Genomic DNA, 24,736 nt, shown 5'->3' on the forward strand with positions numbered 1-24,736 from the left:
CATGGCCTCATTCTGTCGGATCCTTGGGTTTTGAACTATAACAGGTAGGAAGTTTGGGGGCGCAGGTGTATTCTTCCCTGGGCCCCCAAATTTATTTTTTTATTTTTTTAAAAGATTTTATTTGTTTATGAGAGACACACAGAGAGCGGCAGAGACATAAGCAGAGGGAGAAGCAGGCTCCCCCACGGGGGAGGGGGGTGTGCTGATGCGGGACTCGATCCCAGGACCCCTGGAGTCATGCCCTGAGATGAAGGCAGATGCTCAACCACTGAGCCACCCAGGTGCTTTAGGCCCCCAAATTCAGACTGTTGAGAAGGAAGTGAGAGAGGAGGCAGGAAACTGGCCCAAACAGTCTCACTGTAGAAGGGACAGACCCAAGGCTTACCGGTTTCTTCCCCATTCTTTTTTCCTGCTTAGTGTCTGCAGTTGATGCAGTAATGCTAATTTGAGGCACAGTATTTAGGATAACCTTGCTGAGCAGCACTGGCCTCATAGTGCTGGAGCATGGTCTACTGACTAGATCAGCAACTTGAGGTCTGGGCAGAGTGGGCTTGCTCAGAACTCTCCTGACTCATGGGTAACCCCAGGTCATCCCCTGGGCCATCTTTCTCTCTTTGAGTTTCCTCTGCTGATCCTGGTATCACGCAGAGCAGCATTTTCCAGGGGCCACAGGAGAAGAACCCGTTGGCCTCATCCTGCTTGCTGACAGAGCCACATGCGGAAGTTCATTCCATTTTCGAAAGCACTGGAGTTAGGAGACACTGATTCTGAACGTAGCAGATGTGAAAGGAGTAGAATACGGCCCTTCGCTCTTTCCTGCAGCCCCCATCAGTATTTGTGGAACACTGGGTTCAGGTTTCTGCACTATTTTTGCTGTCTTTTGAATAACTTGCCACTTCCCCCTTTTGAGGATCAGCATATTTTTTTCTTACAAAACCTGTACCCGCTGGGATCACAGGCCATCCTGCCCTGCACCTTCCTCTCTCCTGCCGCCTCAACTCAACCTTGAAAAGTCACTCATTACCATGAATACAGACCTGAAGGGCAGCCGTGTAGAGCAGATCATTGCAAGAAGTCTCCTATTCTGCTTTAACTAAGCATAAGTCAGCACAGCAGTCACACAGTGAGGAGTTGTCTGCACCTCAGCTTCAAGTTTTTCCCCATCCAATATCCAAGCGAAAATACTAGATAATATGTTTTGCCACATACAGGTATTCACGTAGCGCTTTACAGTTTACACAGGGCTGTCACAAATGTGACCTCAGTGGGGCTTTCATTATGAATGAACATTTCTGTCTCCCCAGTCTTGCTCCTGGGTGTAAACTGTTACTTCATGTCCCATTTCAGAGTTTTCTGGAATGATCTGGGGGAGGTAAGCCAAGGTCGTATATTATCATGCAGGCAGAATTCAGTCAGGCTGTTGTGAACCAGCCAGGTGACCTTAGGCCTTTGTGAGCTCTGGCCATGAGGATGAAATCCAGTAGACTGAGAAAGCATCTGGCCCATAGCATTAAATAAGTAAATAATAATTGTTCCCCTTAATAAAGCATTAATATAATCAATTGTGAACCTTCAGCTCAGTTATAGTTCTCTTATGTCCATAATCATGTGCATAAAATTGTTCCCAGTTCTAACCTATTTTTCTAGGAGTCGTTATTCATTATTAGTTGTCATAAATTTTTCTTGAGAGTGGCATGCACGAATAGAGGGAGTTCAAAGATATTCAGTGTGAAGATGTTGTTTGGGGGGGGGGGGGGTCACAGCAAAAAGTACGAAGCCCTGAGAAATGGCTTCAGTACATTTCAGGGGAGCTTGGTGGAAATGAGAGCTGGTGAAAATGTTTCTCTATCTGTCAGCTGACAGAATCTTTTCTGCAAATGTCCTGGGCGAACATTGAACTGCAGCAAATGTCTTGATTAATGGGTCGATCCTCACAACACCACTGGCTGTGGGTGTACATCGTCTGTATAGTTAAAGAAGCCCCGGTTGCAGTTCATAAAATTAGCATTTTTATAACAGCTGGAGATGTAATTTACATGCCATAAACATTAACCCTTTTACAGTGTGCGGTTCATGGGTTTTTTTCTGTGGAGTCTAGGGTTGTGCAGCCGTCATCACTAGATGATTTGAGAGCATTTTCATCACCCAAAAGGAAGCCGTGTATCCATTAGCAGCACTCCTCGCCCTCGTTTCCTGACTCCCAGCCCTGGCAGCCACTCATCTGCTTCCTGTCTCAGTGGATTTACCTAATCTGGATACACCATTTAAACAGAATCATATAACATGTGGTCCTAGCTTCTTCTAGCTCATGTAATGTTTTCAGAGTTCATAAAATCAGCACCGGTCATCGTGTTAGGATGCAAGGCTGAGTTAAAAGTACGTACCCAGGTACCCTCCCCCCCAACACCTGGCTTATCACCTGCTCTCCTCTTTTATGTGTTTTAGCTGGCTGGGGGAAGAAGGGACTATGCTTTCATTGAGATGTAACATGAAGACAGTAAGCGACAAGCCGTAACTGTACAGCCTGGCCACAACCATATGACCGTCACCCAGATAAAAATGCAGACCGTTAGAATCGGCCCAGAAGCCTCCTTGTGCACCCCCTTCCTGGTCATTACCCCCACCCCCAGGTACTTCGTCTGAGTAGTCGGGCTGCTGTCCCTGCGTGCACACGTAGCATGTGGCCTCGAAGGCGGAGGGCAGAACAGATGTGTGCCTGCCACCTCTGGGCCTTGGTCACTGCGTTCCTTCCTTACTGTTGGTTCCATGGGAAATAAAGCAGCTCTGAACCTCCCAGCAGCCCTGAGCTGTGCAGTCTGTGTCCCACTGGCTTGGCTGGGCCCCATGGACCACCCTCCACCCGTGGCCTTGTGCTGCTTCCTCCTTGTCTGGGGCGCCAGCCCTCCTTGCAGACACCAGCACTCCCTCCGCATGGGCAGGTGCAGGGCAGAGGGGAAAGGCAGCGCCCTCCATCAGGGACAATCGTGGTGAACCCTGAACTCCTAAGGGCAGTCTTTCAAGCGAGTGGAAACCCAATTTGTGACAGAGGCAGCCCCTCTGTCCCTGCCCCTACCCTGGCGCGCCCTGTTGCCACCTGGCTTATACCCTGACCAGCAGGGTCTTACTCTTGTGCAATTCCACGTTATTGGCTTCTCTGCGGAAGTAAAAAAACTTTTATTCAGGAAATTAAGTTTTCATTTTAAATTCACTTTACTGTCTTTGAAAAACTTTAGTTTTTGTGTGGTCCGGAGCTATAGGTTAGCATTAGCATTTAAATAGAGGTATTAACCACACTCAAAGACCTTCCTCTCCTAAGATGCCCTTTCTGGGAGGTTTTTCAAATCTGATACTTTTTTCTTCCTGCAAAAAGAATGCAAATGCTATATATATTTTCCCCATCAAACACCCTTTTCTTTATTTATAGACTTAGAGGAACTGCATTGTTGAACAGTTTCGCATTAGTCTTTTTATATGGAAAGGGCCAGTCTAAAAAAATTGCTCTTTCTGCCCCTCAATGCCAGATTTTCTCCACAGACTCTGAGAATGAATTTCCCTGTGGTTAATTATATACTATTATACCCCCTCTCCCTCCAGACATCCTCCCCAGACTCACACCCCGATTGTAAACGGAGAATCTGGTGTAAAATCTTACCATGCAATATGAAGCCCTCAGGTACCAGTGCTCCCAGAACCCCCAGAGCTGCAGGAGAGACTCCCACCGACCAGCCTTGGAATCCAGTGTCTGTCCCTGAAGACTTGTGACCTCTTTCTCAGATTCTGTCTTTCTCTGCGAGGCTAAGGTCATCAAGCCCATTGTGTCTGGTTGTCAGGAGATTAAGATGATGGTCATACTCCTAATTTTATATATGATGATAGACATCTTAGTCCTCCCTGCCTCGTCTTCCAACAGCCTGGTAGAGGAATAGGGATAGCAGGTACCTTATGGTGAAAGGTGTCCCTCCTGGCATCCTGTTCCTGCTGCCACCTGCCTTTCCCTCTCTGCCTCTTCTCCGTCAAGTCCAGCTGAGTGTGTCATAGTAGGTCCATGCCAGTGTTGACCTGAAGGGAAGGCATGAGACCTGACAGCAGCGTGTGTTTTTCTGCTGAGGTGTTGGCATCCGTTTCTCTCTTTGAGGTTGATGTTGTCCAGCTACACGCTTGGGGACGTGGCAAGGTCACCCAGAAGACTGACACGGTCTGACCAGGAGAAATTGAGCAGACCAGGGAAAAGCTGGGTTCATTCGAACTGTTGGAAGGCTCCCTTGCTTCTCAGAGTGGCCAGCCTATGCCTTGCAGCCAGAGAGGTCTTTCTAAAACCTGGTTGTCATCTCCTCTGACTTGTTTCTCAAACCCTCTGTCTTCAGATGCCGTCCAGTCAGCCCCAGCGCTGGTTCCCCCAGGGTGAAAATGGAAGCAAACTGTCCTCATCTTTAGAACAATGAGAAAAATAATGATACTGTAGTGAGTTTGTGCATCTCTCATCAAAGAGAAAGTAATTTTTGTTCTGAAATAATTAACCTTTCTACTTGAGGAGTATTAAAATGCCATTTTTTATTAAATCCTACTAATAGGGGCACCTGGCTGGCTCAGTTGGTTAAGCTGACTCCTGGTTTCAGCTCAAGTAGAGAACTCATGGGTCCTGGGATCGAGCCCCACATGGGACTCCACAGTCAGCGGGGAGCCTGCTTCAGGGCTCTCTCCTTCAGCCCCTGGCCCTACACATGTGTACACGTGCTCTCTCTCAAATAAATAACTCTTTTAAGTGAATAAATTTTTAAAATCCTGGTAATAATAGATGATCGTGGGGTACCCTGTTCTTCCTACTTTCCTGCCCAGCCCTCACGTTCCATTGCCTCAGCGCCACTGTCGCCTCCAGTCTTCATCGGCTGCTCTAAGAAGTGCACAGCTCCCCCCATCTGTGACCTTAGGGAGGCTCGTGTGTACCTTTACTACAGCCACTGTCACACTGCTGTAATCACACAGCTACTGTCCTCTCTAGGGAGCACAGTCTCACTCCCTTCTGCAGGCCCAGATCCTATTATATACTGCCTCATGCGTAATTGATGCTTATATGTTTGTTGAGCAAATAAAAAGAATGGTTTTGAAAGGCACCATATAAGCACTAAGGAAGCTACAGAGAATCTTAAGACATAGTCTTTGTCATCAGGAAGCCTGCATCCTGGGAGAAGATAGTAAATACATATTATAGTACATCCGAACAATTGAATCCTCTGCAGCCATTAAGAAGAATGAGGCAGGTCGATAGGTACTGAAGTGGAACCATCTCCAAGATATATCGTTAAGTGGGAAAAGCCAAGTGCAGAAGAGCATGTAAACACCATTTCTCTTGAAATATATGTGCACGTGCGTGCACACACACACTCATGAACATGCACACACAAAACTATGCGTGTGTATGTCTAAAATGTATTTGGAAGGATGCCCAGGAAACTAGTAACAGTGATTGTCTCTGGGAAAGCAAACGGGGTGGATGGCTGGAGACAGGAGTGGAAAAAAGACTTCGCACTATATGCTTTTTTTACCTTTTATTTTGCTTATTTAACAAACGCCTGTATGTTAGGTACAGGCACTGTTTTAAGCCCTTCACAGGTATTATTAGCTCAATAAATCCTCCTAACACTCTATGTGGTAGGTACTATCCTCCTGTTAGATCCTAGTTTTGTTTTTTTTTTATTATTATTATTGTATCACCAGTTTGTAAAGAACCTTAATAACCTCTTTCCAAAGTAGAGACTGGTCTGAATGTCATATATTGAGTGGGTGACCCATGCAGTAACCAAGAAGGAAGAGGTTGTTCAGGATAGAGATTTCATCAATCCTGAGGGTTACTTAGGTTCTGATACAAGTTCAGTGCCAAAAAGTAGAAAGTATCTTCTAGGGACATTGGTTAGCTCAGCTTGGCTTAACTAGAAAGTTGATGCAGAGGGAAAATGGGAGAAAAGGTGGAATAGGGGCCACCTTGGATGTCAGTGTTACAAGTTTGGAGACTTGATCCTATTGACACCAGGGAACACGCAAGTTTTTCTGTTTGGGGTTGTTTGTTTGTCTTAAAATACAGAATAGTAAACTGATCTGGTTGGAACCAGAAAAGATTAGTCTGGGAGGAGTGAGTGGGTATGAGAGATTCCAGTAGGAGATTAGTTGTCATAACCTATTGGGAAGAGACTCAGATCTGCAGTAATGAGACTTGGAAATAAGCAGGGAACATAAAAGATGTTACACTGACAGGCCTGGTGATGATCAGACAAGAGTCAAAAGTGACAAGGACAGGGATGCCTGGGTGGCCCAGTGATTGAGCATCTGCCTTTGGCTCAGGGCATGATCCTGGGGCCCTGGGATGGAGTCCTGTATCAGGCTCCCTGCGAGGAGCCTGCTTCTATCTCTGCCTGTGTCTCTGCCTCTCTCTCTGCATCTCTCATGAATAAGTAAATGAAATCTTTAAGGAAAAAAAAGTGACAAGGATATTTTGAGGCTTTGTAAACTTTGGAAGTTAGGCACCTGATAAGGGCATCAAGTACAAATGTCTGGAAACCCATGAAAATGAAGCTTTGACCTGTCGAGAGACCAGATCTTGAGAAAGAACATCTCATGCACAGATAAGACTTTTGGAAGCAGAGAGAAGGCCTGCCTGTGAGCAATGCCTGTAGCAGACAGACGAGGAGCCAAGAAAGAAATGGAAGAGTCTGAGGGAGCTGGAAAGGGACCTAGTAACTTGGTCCAAAGAGAATTGAGTTCAGAATGGAAAACAATCAAGGGAAACAGGACTAAGTAAAAGCCTTTGTGTTTACCGACCAAGATGTCATTGGTGACTTTTTAAAATGTCGTTTCAGACAAAATGGAGGTTTTTAAAAAGAGAGATAGTGAATACAAATGATTTGTTCCAGAAACTTAGCAGTGAAAAGGAGAAAAAAAAAAAAACAAAAAAACAAACAAGATGAGAGAGTGGACAGAGGATTACATGAAAGCCTTGGGGTTTGTTGTTTGGATTTGTTGGTTTGTTGTTGTTGTTGTGTTTGTTTTTTCAAAATAGGAGAAACATGAGGATGCTTGAACACAGACATGAAGAAGGGAAGGGGGTAGATACTAGAGACAGGAGTTCAAAATAAAACAGAATCCTAGCAAGGTCCTAATGGCGTTGGGATCAAAGGCATATGGTTAATCTTAGAAAAAGAAAGAAAAGAAATCCTTCTTCTGAGGCACAAGGAGCGGATTAGCAAAAAACCATTTCAGTGAGACGAATATGGTACCTCGTACAATCCTGAAGGTCTGAAGACATAACCTGGACAGGGCCGGTCCAGAGCAAGTAGTAGGTATTCAGGCAGGTAGCTATTACAGCTACCTATTTTCACGCAGCAGGTGTCCTACCACGTCATTTGACGTAATCCTCACCTTCACCTGTAATGTTACATTATCTGCCCCGTGTATAAATGCAGAACCTGAAGTTCAGGGAGACCAAGAAATGTCCAAGGGCACATGCGGCAGATAAAAGTTGTGGGGCTCGTGCCTAATTATTGCACCAGAGGATGACAGAAAAGATGGAGGATGGCCTGTCATTAACCAGAAATGGGCCTCTCCCCTCTGGCCTCCCCTTTTTTACTTGCAACCTGTTGTCCCTCAGGGAGGTGCTCCACATCTCCTCCCTCCCAGAGCTGGGGGGAAGACCCCTCTGCCTTTTACCTGGAGCACCTGTTTTATTCATAGTTATACCCCCTCGGTGTTGGGGATTCACAGACTGCTTTTTCCCTCTGTCCTCTATCACTTAAGGAGGTTACAGACTGTTGGCTCTGTCGTTCATTCTTCCTTTTCATTGGTTCTGCACCCACTAGATGTCTTGTTCTCAGGCCAGGGGCTAACAAGGAGTGAGACAGATCCAACCCTGTCACAGCCCCTGTGTTCCAAGACGGGGTGGCAGACATTTATGTAGTAAATTCTTAACCAACACTTAGTCCATCACAGCCGCTGTTCTTCGTTGTTTGGTCCTTGTACAACTCCATATCACTGTTTCCTTTCTCAGATGAAGAAAGTAAGTCACGGAGAGATTAGCAAATCACCTAAGAGCATACAAATAGTGAGAGACAGAACTAGGATTCGAACCCTGGCTCCTGAATCCGTGATCTTAACCAGTATAACATGTGGTGTCTCTAACTTTATGTGTACATACATTTTTAAGATCTGTATAATATGAAGATACAACTGTCCCCAGAAAACAGTTTTACTATATATTTATGTCTAGATGAAGATCAACGCTAAACAGAAGTGAAGCTCAGTTAAAAGAACAAAGCTTTGATGAGTGGGGCAGGTACCATTTTCTAGAAGGTGGTCAGAGAAAACCTCACTCATTGGTAAGCTGACATGGGAGCCAACACCGGACTGAATTTCTTCTTAATCCTCTATTTTTCTCCAGCCTTCTGTCCCTTTAATCACATTTGATGCTCTTTTCTGATTTTCTTTCAACTGGCTTAGGGTGTAAAGCAATATAGAACTATGAGGCACAGCAAAGGAGGATTTACCATCACCTCCTTGCCCTATAACTAATATATATATATTTTTTTACATGTAGTAAGAACATTCTCTGCTTCCATGCCCTTAGCCCCTGCCCTACCCCAACCCCACTGTACACACCCTCATGGACCATTTTCACCAGTGTCGATCTAAGGTTTCTTGCTACGATGAAATACAGAAGGGTAGAATTTCTTCCAGAGAAATCCACTTGGGTTTTTCCAACACGTATCTCATTTCATTGTTTTCTGCCCATAACTCTGAGTCCTTTACATTATTTCTCTTTCTTTGTTGCTGTTCCCGGCCCTTCCCCACTTCACAACGTTTGCCCTTTGCGCCACTCTATGTGTGCTTGCACATTAATTAAGGTATTAAGTGAGATCAGTTATAAGCCGTGTCCTCAGCATTCACTAGATGCTTTCTCTCGGAATTTGTTGATTTGCCTTTATCATTACCCTTTGTTTTTCAGCCTGTGTTCTATCAGGGGTAGCCATTCAAAATAAATTCATTTTGCAGGTTATATTTTTTTAGAGGCACTGTATAAAATGGTTCACTGACATCCAAATATAGATCGGCCACAGTGGTCTCTTCATCCACCAACCTCACATTGCTACCCAAAGCTATCCATCACATTTGTCAGAGTATTTGGGTTCTTAATTAAACCCTGCTGGATATTGTACATATTTCCATTAGTTCTTTCTGATTTAGTCTATCATTTTTCTAATTGACATCAGTTCTGAGTCACATGTCCTTGAATCTCAGGTGGCCCATTTTGTAGCTTTGGTTTATTTAGGATTTCTCGCTTCTGTAAATAACCTGAGGGTTTAGTAAATATGCCCTGGAGTATTTGCCATTGGGACCTGCTGATTTGCATATGCTCATGCTTTTCAAATAACCTGCTGATTTTTTTTGTTCCTCTGCCAACCCCCCCTCCTTTTTTTTCTGGCCCTTTGGTCCTAAAAGATGGGGAGGGGGGTGCTATTTTGTTTTGGTTTTGTCTCAGCAGAGTAGAGAAATCCCCTGAAGCAATATGGAGAAGTGTGCTACATCCCTAAGTAGGACCAAAAATCATTAGGGTTCGAGTAATTTAGCCAACTGTTGGCTGAATAGCTGTTCTTGCATCTAGACTCCAGGCAGCGATAATGGCTTGCAGCAAGCTTTCCATCAGCCTCACCCAGACCTTGTCTAAACACCCTGCACCTGTGAGGTAGCTAACTAGGGGCAGAGTCAATGGCTAAAGAACAGAATGAACTGGCAGCTACTGGGCTTCACTGGCTTAATATTCTAATGGCAATTTCTTCCATCAAAGCCATGTAGTCCATGCCTGTCCTCACTGACCTTTCTCCCCGCAAACACTTAGAGCTAGAGAAGGATCTCCATATGGAAACCCAATACCAGTTCCTCCTTCACTTCTCCATTTCATAACTAACTGGAGCAGAATCCTTGGCTTCTGTCCCTTGTCTAGCACCCTCCAACTCTTTTCTTCTTTCCCACGTACCGAGAGAGAGGAGCAAAATGGGCAGGCTGGCTGGCAAACCCAGAGTTGCCTTATGTCAGAGTATTTACCTAGTGTCTTAGATTCCTTTGATCTGGCTCTGGATTGTATTTTTTAAAGAGTAGATAAAAGAAGCTTCCTGAAGGCAAGGACTATACCTCTGTATGTTTCTCTGCTATATAGTAGCACACACACACCCCCCCACACACACACACATGCACTTATGTCCAAGGAATAACTTCCAGGACCCCACCATGGATGCCTGAAACCATGGGTAGTGCTCAACCCAATATATACTATCCTTCGCCTATACATAATACCTAAGGCAAAGCCTAATTTGTAAATTAGGCCCAGTAAGAGATCCATAAGAGTAACTGACAATAAATAGAACAATTATAACAAGCCACTGTAATGAAAGTTATGTGGTCTCTCTCAGGGTATCTTGTCCTCATCCTTCCTGTGATGATGTGAGATGATGAAATGCCTGTGTGATGAGATGAAGTGGGGTGAACGATGTAGGCACGTGACGTAGCATGAGGCTGCTATTAATGATATGTCAAGAGGAGAGTTATCTGCTCCTGGGCCAAGGTTGACCATGGGTAACTGAAACCGCAGATAGCGAGACTGTGAATAAGGGGGCATTACTGTATTAACTTTTAAGATGTTATTAGAGCTTCCTAAGTACTAGCGATAAGGATACTACCTTTTCTTTTGAAGAAATCCTTTGCATTATTTATTGAAAAGGTGATAAATGCATAAAACTAAAAAAGCCATAGGGCCTCTGATTCATTTTTGTTCTGCATATGACAGCAGCCCTTTCCCAGATTGCTAATCTGGGAAATATAGATAATATACAGTGTGAGGGCCTTGTGCTAATTGGCAAACAATACGTGGCTTTGAGACCACCAAAGTACATGATACTATCTCCTTCCTTCAACCTATGATATTCGATAAATCTTTTGTTTTTCATTGAAGAAAAAAAAAACTCTCTGAAGTGATATTCAGCACAGCCTAACTCTCCTTAACCTGGATTCACCTTTTGATAATCAAAAGAGCATTTACAGGAGTATGAGACAAACACAATTATGAAAGTAAAATGAAGGACCTAAATAAAAAATCACAGAACAAGAGGGTAATTCTATTCACTCTTTCATATTTCATTATTTGATAACATCAGAAGATGAATCCATCAGAATTGCTTTGGCAAGTGCAAACAGAAATGTGCCTGATCAATATTTATTAAAACCTTCAAAATGGGAGAAGGAGTTGAACAGACTTCTTAATGGACTGAATAATTATTCATACAAATGGGGTTTGACCGAAGGCAGTGCCAGACCAAAGAGACACAGTTTTAATTGTACTAAATTTAAAATGCAGATCTTCCTCTAGTTCTGCTGCAGAAAACTTAATTTAAAAAATTATCTGATGGAGCAGGGAGTGACATATGAATCCTTAAGTTGTTGCGGAGGAAATTTCAGCCACAGATAGTACAAATTTAGAAGGTGTTATGAAGGTGGGGAGCAGAATTTCTAGTTAAGGGGCCAGGAAGAAATTTTCTTCCCATTTCAGGGCCTTCAGTGAGCCTGGGAGAGGGTCATCCTCTCAAAAGTGATGATCGCCGAGGAATCCCTTTGTTTGGAGTGGTTGTGTTTTTTGGAGAGAAATAAAGCAAGGCTCTGGCAGCTGCCATCAAAAATATCAGGATACAGACCTGAGAAAGACGAACACAGCCAACTTTAGCTTTTAATCTCTCCTTGGGAGAGACACCCCCCTGTACTACTGTAGTGTGCTGATTATCAGAACGAGGCCAACAGGTACCTGGGGTTTAAGCTAGTGCTGTTGATGAAGGCAGTGGTGTGTGTGCCACTCTCTATGGAGAAAATGTAGGGAGACGACCCATCAAGCCTGCGCAGCGGATCTCAGGCTCTCACTACCTCTTGAATGATTTCCTACTGCCACCAACTGAGGGAATTTCTACACTGTCTTTTCTAAAGACCATACTTTCTCTTCTGGAATGCCCTGCTCAGAACAAAAACCTGCACACAATCTGTTGCAAGGAATGTTAAAAACTACCCCTGTGGAACATAAATCTGATTATGCCACTAACTCCCCGAAAAGTATTTAGCTCTTCTCTCCCTGAGTTTCCTCATTCCTGAAATGGAAATAACTTTCACTATTTCCAATTAGAATTTTCAATCATGTCTATATAATGAACTCTAAGCTCTTTGAAGGGGAAGATAAATGAGAGCGATTATGTTATATTTTTTAATAAACTAATTTATTCTTCTGACACACAGGATTGCCATCCATTTTATTATTGGTCTGGAAAGTACACATCTGAGCTAAGTTTACACTTGTTCAGAACATTTCCAAATCAATCACGGCTGCATCTCACCTACCAGGGTTCAGGAGAAACCAGCAGCTAATTCTGATGGAAACCCATAGTTTTAAAGGAGCAAGCAGAGGATGCTCTAAAGGTTTTAAAATTCAGAAATGCTTAAATTGCATCTGCTCTAACCTCTTTGTTTTCTGTATAGGAGCAGAAGTCCAAAGAACCAACAGCCTTTGCCCAAGGTCACACAACTGGTTAGTGGAGAGTGAAAGACTTAACCAGAATCTGAGCTTACTTGATCTCTTGAATATTTACTTCTCTAAGTCTTTCTCCTGTAACTACCTCTTAATTATTTATGGGATGATTATCTAGTTTATAGATTATTCAGTTCCTTTCTTTTCTCTTTTTCCATTTCCCTTTTTATTACCATGTATGCTATTGAGTGAAAAGAGAAAACCGGAATTGAATGTTTTACCCAGCAGTTTAGTGACCCATCTATTACTGGGTTGTTTTTTTTTTTTTTTTAAAGTTCTCAAAATGCTGCAACTGTTGGCTAAAAAGAATGTGGGGAGGGCTACTGTCAATACTAAGTTATATTCAGGTAAAATTTTCGTCCTTCAAAACTTAAATTTAAGAAGTCCACTTCAGAGCCTAATTCTCTTGTTGACGTTATTACTGTCATTATCTCAGGAAGGACTAGACGAGAAAGGCTTCACAATGACATTACTTAATTATCCCTCTTCCTCAAGGAATAATCCATCAGAAGGGCAGCCAACTTTTGGAAAAAAAGTGAGAAATAGGTGACAAAATGAAAAAGCCAAAACTCTTCTGTAACTTTTGAATGCTGACTTGACAACGTGACTTCATTATTTGTTTTAGAGTGCTGAATTCCGAGATTAAATCCAGTGTTGTTCAAATATAACTACAAAGTGTGTAAATGAATTTTGAGTTGCCGAAATACTGGCTTGTGCCGTTAAAATGGAAGGCAGAGAGTTGAATTAGTGAATTTTATTTTGTCCATATTACCTGAGTCATGACTAAAATTTGCTACACAATTTTTCTTTGCAATTAGTACTTTGGCTTTTTACAGCCTCCATTCTGTATTATGTGGCTTTGGAGTGAGTACAGGGTTCAAAGTCCTTGATTTTGAGGCCTTAGCCAGATAGTTCAGCTTGCTCATCTGTGCAGTGTGGATGATTACAGTAGCTACTTCAAAGGGGTGAATTGCCAGGGTACCTAAAATTTAGACATTATTATTAATAGCATCTCAATCAAGACAGATTCTAACATCCAGCATGAGATATAGCTATGTAGCCATGGAAAATACAGTTTTTGTTCAGGGATTTAGGACTGTGGACCCCACTCTGTAAAGGGAGGCAGATGGCAAAGCCTTCCCCAGGGACTGTGGACAGCCCCCAGTTAGCACCTTCTTTCTACCTCCACCCCCAGACTTTCTGGACTGCCTGCGGGTCCAAGAATGACAGTTGCTGTGTGGGAATAGCTGGTTTTATTGGGGCTTTCTTTCCTCAATTTACAGAGAAGAGAGCTGAAACTATTTGCAATAGCTTTCAGAGACGCAGTGATAACGTTTACGATGAGTATGGCAGAGTAGGAGGTAGAACCAGGGATGAGAGACTAGGATGGTCCTGGTTTGTTGCTTATGGAAATTTCTGAAGAGCTCTTAAATAAGATGCATACTCAAAATATACAAAAGTATCAACAACTTACTTATATGTATGTATAGACCTATGTACATTAAAAACCAATAAGTAGGTAAAAAAATGTTTAAGCTTCATGTATGTTAAAAAAAAACATGAGGTAGGTGCTGTCATATGTTGTTGGTAGGAAGATAAATTGATGCAGCTTTTTTAGATAGCAGCATTGCCAAAGTCCTAAACATTATACTTTGACTAAATCTGCTTTAGAAATCTATCCTCAGGGATCCCTGGGTGGCGCAGCGGTTTGGCGCCTGCCTTTGGCCCAGGGCGCGATCCTGGAGACCCGGGATCGAATCCCACATCGGGCTCCCGGTGCATGGAGCCTGCTTCTCCCTCTGCCTGTGTCTCTGCCTCTCTCTCTCTCTCTCTGTGACTATCATAAATAAAAAAATAAAAAAAATAAAAAAATAAAAAAAAGAAAGAGAAAAAAAAAAGAAATCTATCCTCAGGGGAAAAAAAAATGTTTAAAATTGAAAACAAAGTGTTCAATAGTCTGTCAACCTAAATATTTCAACTGTAATAGAGAAATTGGTAGAACATTACATATGCAAAACAAAAACTAGAAGGAAATGTGAAAATGCAGTTTGTCTTTATCATGGAATTATTGGAGTAATCTTTCTTTTCTGCTTAATCTTTGTGTTTAGTCCATATAGTCTATATGACATGTATATTAATTTCCCAATCAGAGAAAGATATAACAAACTTCGTTTTAAAACTTTTAAAAGAAAAAAAAAAAACTTTTAAAAGATCTGCCCAATTAAGCAACATGCCCTACATGACCTCACTTGGGTAAATATTTGCCAACACAATCAATGGGGACCAAGAGTTGTGGTTTGGTACCATTAAAATAAAGGTAAGAAGGAAAAAAGCAAGGGAAGAACAGACCATTGAAAAGGGAAGCATGAAGAAGGCATGAGAAAATAATCCATCTCACACCAGAACAGAGTATGGATGCTGTCATATTCTGGACTGGGTGCGGGAGACCAGTCTGTGTGACATCACCCCACTGTTCTGTCCCCACCTGCCTCCCTCTCCACGCAGGCCACTTTGGGAACTGCTGCCCAGAGGTACACAGCAAAGAGAGAGAAACCACGGGAGGAAACCACCTCCTTGTGGAATGCTCCACCCATCAGGGCGACCTTCTGGAACTCTGGTTTCCAGAATAGGTATTTGGTCCACGTCTGGCAATTGGTCCCCGCACGTTAGGGGCTTGCTGTACAAGTCATGAGCCACAAAAGGCCTAAATCAAATGTGTGTTCACTGATCCCATCCCAGCAGCTAAATGCTATCTAATACAAAACGTGATGCCTGGAAGCCATGGCTGCTATTGTAATGCTTGATGATAAAGATCAAGCTTTCATTTTCCTGGAGCCTCAATAAGTGCTGGTAAATTATTTATTCCAATTGGGTTACATGATTTCATTTCAGCGTGTCTGTGTTTATCATAGAAGCCCATTCTAATTGTAGTTTGGGGTATTTTCGTATTTTCTCCTTGGGGCACCTTGTAGCACCCTTTCTCTACCTCTAGTTACAACTGTTGCTAGGCTGATTTAGAGTAGTCTTTGCTGCTGGGTACTATTCTGCAAGATGAATGAATTTCATTCCATCTTTAAATATTTATGTTTCCTTATGACCTAATATATCATTGTGGTTATGGGTAATTTTTTCCCCTAACTACAGAAAATACACCATCAGTTACCTGTCGATTTTGTTTAATAACTCAGCTTTGCAATTCTGGGACACTGTTCATCCGAGGCTCTTGAGGACTCTTTCCGTCTCTGAGTCCACTTCAGAGTGTCATTCTGGGATTTATAAGGGTCTTCATTGCACAGAGGATATTGAAACGTTAAGGACTTAAGAGGTGCGCCCTTTATCACTTATCACACTGGAGGATCTAGGACTAGAAATCCAGGCATCTTTGTTTTCTTGTTTGCTCCCAGCATGGAACAGTGGTCCCTGTTGAAAACCAGCCAGTATCCCTGGAAACAATTCATCAGATTTTTCAAAAGAAATCCAATTTCATGTGGCTAAATGGGCTCAATGTTACTTCTTAAGATAAATGATGAAAATATCAATAGCATAATACAAAGAAACCCAATTCTTTTGGTTTAATCTCAGTGAAAAGCATCACCACCCACTTACTGCTTCTGTCTCCCTCCCTAATGTGTTTAGGACCTTGGCTCAAGGAGATGGGAATGGTTCTGTAACTCTTCCCACACCAGAGAGACTCTGGGTCAGAGTCCCAGCTGGTTCTGGACCTTTGGGAATCACAATAGCTGAGGTGAATCCTGAGGAATCTGCACTTTTCATAAGCCCCCCAAGCACTTTCTAGTTGGAGAACCACCAGTCAAGAACCGCAGCCGTCATGTACCTTCTAGGTTTGAAAGAATCATAAGCCCCAACCTCTCTATCATTCCACTTGAGAAGTCTAGATTCAAACATGTGTTCTTCTTGACCAAGTTTTAAAATGTGTTCTTAGGTCATTTCCCAAACGGCAGCCCTCTCCCTCCCCTGTGCATCAGAGGGAACGCAAATTAGATGATGCAGGGCCTCATTTCTCAAAACAGGGGCTGTTCTCAGGAAGCCACAGTATGTCAAGAGACATGCGAAGCCATAGGATAAATATGATGCATTTCCCTACATCATCAAGTTTTTCTTGCAAATTGTATTTTTAAGTTACAACAGATTTATCGTGTAGTATAGGTAGTTCTCATGGGTTTTAAGCTGAATGTGAAGCTTCAGCAAGGTTCCTGACCATATCTGATACTGGCCTCCCAAAAGCCTGCAAGTTGGAGTTAATTTGCCTCTTCTATTAGAAGTACCTCTGTCTACATTCAAGGTTACCTTGACCAGTGATTTCTAAACATGTGGTTCCAGGTTAAAGTGAACACTCATTTACAGAAAAGTAACCCCACGAGGACCCTCTGCACAAGAATATTGAGCCATTTGCTGCCTGCAGTCACTCATAAACTTGCCCACAGAAGATGAGCACTTATTATTCCTGCCTCTATTTAGGAAATATTTGTGAAAGTGTATTTTTTTAAAGGGTATGTTAATTAGAAAAGGAGATTTAGCAGAGCAGGAAAAGGAGCTAGCCATGTGAAAAGACACCAACACCCTCCCTGAGCATATTCCCATTGTAGCAACAATTGATATAAAATATCCTTGAAATTATGAGCTCCCAGAATATATTCCTCAGTATAAGGATAGCTTACTTCTCCCAGAGGGTATTCTTTTCTTCAAGATATTCCTGATGAACAAGAAACAAATTCAAGACTCAAGTCCAATGATCCTGATAGATCTGCAAGATCCCTTCATTTCTGGAGTTGCTTTGGGCCTTTTGCCTTGGTCTGCCTCCCTTCACTGAGGCAAAGCTGCCTTTCCTGCCCAGAAGAGAGAAGGAAGTAAACTGTGTCTGGAAAGGCTTCTCTGTTCTTTGTCTAACCAACTGTGATGACATCGTGGGGCCCAGAGCCTGCCCTGAACTTTACCTCTTGGGTAATTTGTAGTAAATGTGCAAGTCTGAGCCTCAGTGTAGACTCAGTGAAGGGATAGTGGTGGCATAATGTTGGTTTCAAGAAGGGCAAGTGGCTGTATTCTCCTTTCTTGACTCCTGCCTTCCCCATCTCTCTGCACTGAAGACTCAGTGTAATGCATGTTTCTTTTACTGGTACTTCTCTTCTCTCCACCTAGGCCAATGGCCTTGCAGCCGAATGGATCTCAAGTCCACAACTTTTTGCTAGCATTATAGCTTATCCCCTCCCAAACCATTGTATGTACCTGTCACCTTAACCTTCCAGAAGCACAACTTGCATGGTGTTTGTGCTCTCGATAGAACCTTGGGAGGTGGGATCCCTGGGTGGCACAGCGGTTTGGCGCCTGCCTTTGGCCCAGGGCGCGATCCTGGAGACCCGGGATCGAATCCCACGTCGGGCTCCCGGTGCATGGAGCCTGCTTCTCTCTCTGCCTGTGTCTCTGCCTCTCTCTCTCTCTCTGTGTGTGTGACTATCATAAATAAATAAAAATTAAAAAAAAAAAGAAAAGAAAATTAAAAAAAAAAAAAAAGAACCTTGGGAGGTGAAGGAGAGAGGTCCTCTACTGACTTGATGAAGTCAAAGTTCTTTATTAATTTAACTAGCCTGATGTCAAACAGCCCACCTTCTGGCTTCAGCTACCTTTCCCCACAACTCTGCTGTTCAGCCACACTGCCCAGGCTAACCAGATTCCTCTTCCCAGAAGGAGTCTCACTTCTGCTCCTCTCTTTTCCCTTAATCTAGAATTCCCTGCCTGGAAGACCTGCCTGACAATATCATACCCCATACGAAGCCTTCCTTGATTCTACACCCTTCCCTCAGAATGGTGGGATTTCTCCTTCCTCTGCTATAAATCTATAATATTTATCCTTCCTCATGTCACTTGGAACATGTTTTTGTCTGTTTCCATGAAGAAGGAGCATTGGACCGAGAGTCAGAAACTTGGGTGCATATCCTGCCACAGCCCCTCATTTCTTTGGGACACTGGACAAATCCTGTAACTTGGCTATGCTTCAGTTTCCTTATCTGAAAAAAGTGAATAATAGCTCCCTAGGTATAGTGAGGGTTACATGACACAATACATGGAAATGAACTTTGTCAATAAAAATGCAACCATTATTTCCCTACTTTTCATTATCTTTCCAACTTGTCTCGGAGCTATTTGAGGAGAGAGGCCATGTCTTGCTCATCATTGTATACTTCCATTACTATCATTACATTATTATTATTTCTGATAATAACAGCTAATATTTATGGAGCATGTATGTTTGTCAGGCCCTATTCCAAGTGCTTATGTGGATGAATTAATTCTTCCCATAACCCTAGGAGATAGGTACTATTATTATCCCACCTTTGGAGGAGAAAACCAGACATTTCAAAGAGCCTCCAATGAATAAGTGGAACCAAAGAGGGACTGAATAAGACAAAAACAGCTTTCACGGTGCCTGCCAGATGATTATTTCCCTCCCTCTTGGCTCTGTTCCTACTTCTTTTTCTTTGGATCTTCCTAGGTAAATGTAACCTTAGGGCAAATCTCAAACTGAGATCCTGAAAGATTTGAGGTCTCCTGAGTCTCCATTTAGACCTATTCTCATGAAGCAAGCTCCAGTGAGCTCCAAGAAAATAGAGATGGTTCTTGTCTTGCTCCCCATTATATTTGTAGGGCCCAGAACAAGTCTGGCGATCAATAGATGCTTACTGAATAAGGATTTATCACCAGGTTATTCATTCCACCTAAAACCATCTAAACGGCTGACAGTGGAGATGGTGAACAGTGTCCCCTCTTGCTTCCTCAGGCAGTATTATGAGATGCTGTACAACACAGCCGACGAGCTCCTGAACCTGGTGGTGGACCAGGGCGTGAAGTACACGGAGCTAGAATACATCCACGCCCTGACCTTGCTGCACCGCAGTCAGACCGGGGTGGGAGACCAGACCACCCAGAACATGAGGCTGCAGCGGCTCAAGGAGATCATCTGCGAGCAGGCTGCCATCAAGCAAGCCACCAAGGATAAGAAAATAACCACGGTTTAATCAAGCGCACTGCTGGGGGTGGGGGTGGGAGGTGGGGGGGAGCCACCAAGTTTGTTTACTTAGTCATACCTCCTGCTTTCTCTGCCATGTTATTTGGTATATTTGGAGCAGACTTGCTTTTCTCTACCCTGATGCTTTAGTGGAGAGAAAGCATGAGGATTTTCTCTTTTTTTCTTTTCTTTCATTTTTTTTTGGGGGGGGTCTCTTTCATTTGGGCTTTTCATATAATCTCTAAAGGGAGTCCGCAGTACAGAATGTTTTGATTTAACATCTGCTCGAGCGCAGTTGGCTCCAAAGGGTTGAGTTCCCTGGGTGGGATGGGAGGAAGGTTGTATCAGATTGGACTCTGAAAAAAATGAATGCACAAATTACTACTGCCCAGCAATCGTTGGAAAGCAGACCATTCCCTAAATTGTAGTCCCCTCCTAGAACACTTCGTAGGGTCCTCTTATGCAAACAGGAGATTTTTACTCTCTCGACCCTGTCAGTTTACAATTCGGTGAGATGAGCGGATGTGCATTGCTTTCTGTGTCTCTTGCCAAGGTCAAATCAGTGGCTTCTCAGCTGGCTGTAGGTTGCAACAGGTTTCCCTAACCAAAACAGGATGTCTTCTGAGCTTGGGGGAAAAGTGCTTTTATCTCAGTCCCTGGGAGAGTTTTGTATGCAGTAGCTTATACACAGGTTATAGTCGATGTATTGCCTTTTCGTCTTTACTTCGCTGCATCAAAACAAAGCGCCATTGAATCACAGAAATGGAAGAATGAAAGGCAATCCACCCTCTTCTTGATTTTTTTTTTTTTTTTTTTTTTTTTTTTAGCCTCTACTTTCCAAGAGAAAATAATAGGTGGAGAGCTTTCATTCTCAGTTAAACATTGTTTGGGTGTGAGTGATTCTTAGATGCTTACTTGCTCTGGGTGTCAGCCCCTGGGTCTTTCTCACCATAGAAAGTAGCCCCGGTCCAGCTGAGTGCATGGAAGGTGGGACAGCGTGATATTCAACCTCAACCCACCAGCTGAGTCTGTGTTCCTGGGTAGTTTGGGTGCTCACCTCTCCTGGCACGCTGGACCCCGCCACTGCCCCCAAGTCTCCAAGCACTCCTGCTACCCATGGTTGATATGTCACAGGAGAAAGCAATGCACTGACCGGGACACACCTTGGAAACACATGGAGAGGACAGTAGGAAGGACTTTGATCATACACGGCCATGCCTCACATCGTGATGGTCCAAAATTGTGCACCTGTTGGTATAGCTCTGGTCTTGGTGGCAAAAGCAGAAAATTAAAGAATGTTTTGAGAAGCTGAAATGTTGTGTGTTGTTTTTCTTGTATTCTTTATTCAATAAACATTCCCTGAGGGCCTAATATGGGCCAAATACTGCTAAGCCTAGGGGCAGAGTCTAGACAGTGAGGGAGGGCACCGCTTTATCTACCTTGAAGACACTATGGCCACTGGCCTCTAACCACAACCCTAACAGATGTACACTCACGGCTGAGTTAGAAATCAGGACCGACAGTGGGAGTTCAGCAGTCAGCTGGAAGATGGTTTTCCAGACAGTTCTGGAAGGAATACTGTAAATCTGTGCGCTTCAGAGGCCTGGTCAGAAAGAAGTTGAATCCATGTAGGAGAGAACCATGGAACTAACAACATTATGGGAAAGTTGTCTACCCAAGAAATGGGGGTGGGAGAAGAGGGATGAGGGAACTTAGAGCCGACCCCTTTGGTTTGGAGGCCTCCTCTTAGTGGCCATGGCTTCTCAACGTAGCTCCTGTACCTTTCCTCCTCCTTCCTTCCACGCCAGGTAAAGAACCCTGGGGTGGTCACATGGATGCCAGAAGAACCAGGGGTGGAATTGGTGAGTGCTTAAGACAGGTTTTATTGGATGTGGAAAGGGACATGGGTTTGGAGTGAGGAGAATGCCAAAACACTGAGAACCAGCAGAAGTGGCAGATGGGCTGCTGCGGGGGAGCATTTAGAAAAGTAGCATCCCAGCTTCGGCTACAATAATGAGAGGATTGAAAAATGTGAGTTTTGTACAGACAAAAAGTGATCTGTGCCTCTTTTTCCAAGACATTCAAGGCATAGATTTCTCTGTAGGATGGCACATCACTCATTTTTTAACAGGTCGGGGACAACCAGTGTCCTGTTCAGTAATGGATGGTCGAATGGATGCAGATGGAGGAACTTCCTTCACAGAAGCCCCAGCCCCTGACCAGAACCTCATTCTTGCCTGAATATTTCCTCAGCCTGACCATCATTAATTTATGTTTCCAATAGCTTGGGGTGAAACTCTCAAATATAGCCAAGTGGAATTGGCCACCAAACCCAATGATCTTCCAGTCAAGTCCTATCCATGAAGATCTTAGCGTCACTGCATTCATTCAGTCAAGAGATGTAATGGCCTGTTACAGGGCTCAGGTGACACAACTTCTACTCTGATCTTGCCCTCCCCAGAGTTTATATTTGCCACTCAATCCACCAAGACCACCCTTTCATTTAGCAAGACATCTCCTAGGATTGAAGACTGACATCTTTAGTCTGACCCTCTGCTGCTTTCTTCTGAGCCTTGCCCTCTGGAAGCTCGGGACTGTGTGCCCCTCTTGGCTAGCCAGAGCCTGGAAGTTCATTGACCCTTTACTATTTGTTGATGGAACACATGGATGCCAGCCTCACAGGTTCCATGAATGTCCTGAGGTCATCGTGTTCTGGATTCTTACCCCAGAGCATAGCTGTTGGCTGCCTCCTAGCACCGGGGCACAGAAAGGTTAGTAGAGGCCTGGACAAAGCTGTAGCTGGGCTTGACTCCACTGGAGGCAAACATAGTGAGAAGCCCGCAAAGTAGCTGTCCCCTGAGCAGGATAGCATGTGAAAACAAGGAGTGTCCCAATCAGCAAGATTGTGCCTGAAAAAGCAGAGGTTTGTGCCGAAATACACACACCTGAGAGCAATTGTCTTAATGGGGCAGGGATGGAAAACAAATTGGGCGTAATTTGGAAGGAGGGTAATGAGGTATCAAGAAGAAAACAGAGACTTGGCTCAGCAAAGGTCTCGGCTCTGTCCTAATTAGGCATAGTTGTTATAAGAAGTACATCATTAATAAGCATGTGACCAGATGTGAAATGCAGCAGAGTCTTTTTCTGAAATGGACGCTGTAATGAAGTGTATGCAGCTGGAAGGGCTTGTCCTAATTTGGCGGAGGCAGAGCCGGCCTGGAATTTTGAAGAGGTGCCGTAAGAGGCCCACCACCGGTTTCCACCTGAAAACAACTGATCCTTCTCCAATGGGGGCTGGGCTGTAATGAGATACAGCTAATTATCAGGAGCGTAATGAGATGCACAAGCCACTGCCACCAAGCTGGAGATTGCTTTAAAAGTGAACGCAGAGGCGAACACTTGAGAAGACTCTGCTAATGGGGCTAGGTGTGAGGTTGAGGAAATGTGCCCAGTGTGAGGGGTTGCTCCAAGATCCCCGCCAAAGGCTTGGGTGTGTAATTGAAAATATTGCCGGGACATTGGCACACCTGGAGCAGGAACCCCTGGGAGCCTGGGGATGCGGTGACCTGTTAAGGTTGCCTATGTTTTTTTAAAATGTATATACAGCTTCTGTATATATTTTCATGCAATATATATATATATTTTTCTTGCAAATGAAAAAAAAATGAGGTTAGAAGCTGTCAGGTGAGCGCAGCTCCTGTTATATTCAATCCCTTTTAGAAATGTGGCCTCAGATGCCTGATGACTTTGCAATACATAGTGTCAGTGGAGAAAAACTGGCAATCTGTCCATCCCAAACTTACTTACCTACCAGGCCAAGCTTTCTTTCACAAGGTTATTTACTGTTGAGCGATCGGGAAAACAGCACCTGTTTTTTTTTTTTGCAATTATTTTTATGATTGCTATTATGTTATTTTAGGTATCACTTACTGAACCCCTCATATGTGTCAGATGCTATGCTAAATGCTTTACCACATCATTCCATTTAACCCTCAAAAAAAATCCTATGAGACTGTTACTCTTATCATCCCTACTTTGCAGAAGGAACCAAGGCTCACAGTGAGACACGGTGCAGACAGTGCCCATGCCAGAGTGCGCGCTTGGCACTCCTCTTCTCATTCCTTGGGGCAAAGGGGAGACCCTCACATGTTTCATTAGAGCTCCAAGTGACATTCCACATCCTCTCCTACAGCCCCCAGAGGGAACCATTCCCAGACTGAATCTAAGACTGTCCTTCCCACTGTCCATTGCTGCTCCTCAGGTCCCTGTGGCCAATACACCGATATACCTGCAAGATTCTTGGACACAAGAACCCTCGGCCCAGGGGCTGGGCCCAGCCAGCTGGAGGCTGAAGATGACCCATACATACCTGGACCAAAGGCTGGAGCCCTGAGGCAGGGGACTAAATGCTCAGGTTTTTAAATCCTCTGTGCCTTGAGTGGGGGGATGGAGTAACTGGGAGCTGGGCATTAAGGAGGGCACTTGGTGTGAGGAGCACTGGGTGTATATGCAACTGATGAATCACTAAATTCTACCCCTAGAACCAATAATACACTATCTGTTAACTAACTTGAATTTAAATAAAATCTTAAAAAAATAAAAAGAATCCTCTGTGTACCTTGGCTCAGAATGTCACCCCAGCCTTACATATCAGTGGTTTGCTGTTGTATAAGCTATTAAATGCCCTAAGTTTCAGCTTCCTCATCTGTGAAATGGGCTAATAATAATGATGATAACCATAACTCCTATCCCACAGGGTTGCTGTATAAAGTAAGAGAGGTGTTCAGTGCCTGGCATATAATATTACATAAGCATCATAAATACTCAGATTCTAATAATAATATCTTATCTGTTTCTTTGAGGAGCTGTTAACCCAAGATCTAGAAAACCTGCTCTGTGGATGTGGCGTAAGTGGGCTGCCCCTTTGTGGGGACTCAGTGTCAGAAAGGCCTGGGATCTGCGGGGCGGGGCCCGGGATGCTGCTTTGTTGTGCTTGGAAGCCTGAAGCCACCAGACAGCAGTGGTCAGGAGCCTGTCCTTTTGTTGAGCCTGTCCCCAGCCCAGGACAGTTGCCCTCCAGAGTCGGCTTCCCTTTGAGCTGTTAGCGGATTCAC

General features: G+C 43.8%; 1 protein-coding gene across 1 annotated transcript in view; it reads left to right on the plus strand.

Annotated features, from left to right (window-relative positions):
- EXOC4 (exocyst complex component 4) overlaps positions 1–20,936 on the plus strand; it is a 746,933-nt gene extending 725,997 nt beyond the window's left edge. The window contains exon 18 of the mRNA XM_072784617.1: positions 19,395–20,936. Within this exon, the coding sequence (XP_072640718.1) occupies positions 19,395–19,632 (238 nt within the window). The 3' untranslated portion in view covers positions 19,633–20,936. The remainder of the gene's footprint in view (positions 1–19,394) is intronic.
- Positions 20,937–24,736: the final 3,800 nt, after the last annotated feature.

This window comes from Canis lupus, chromosome 18 (assembly GCF_048164855.1).
Source record: "Canis lupus baileyi chromosome 18, mCanLup2.hap1, whole genome shotgun sequence".
Lineage (NCBI taxonomy): Eukaryota > Metazoa > Chordata > Mammalia > Carnivora > Canidae > Canis > Canis lupus.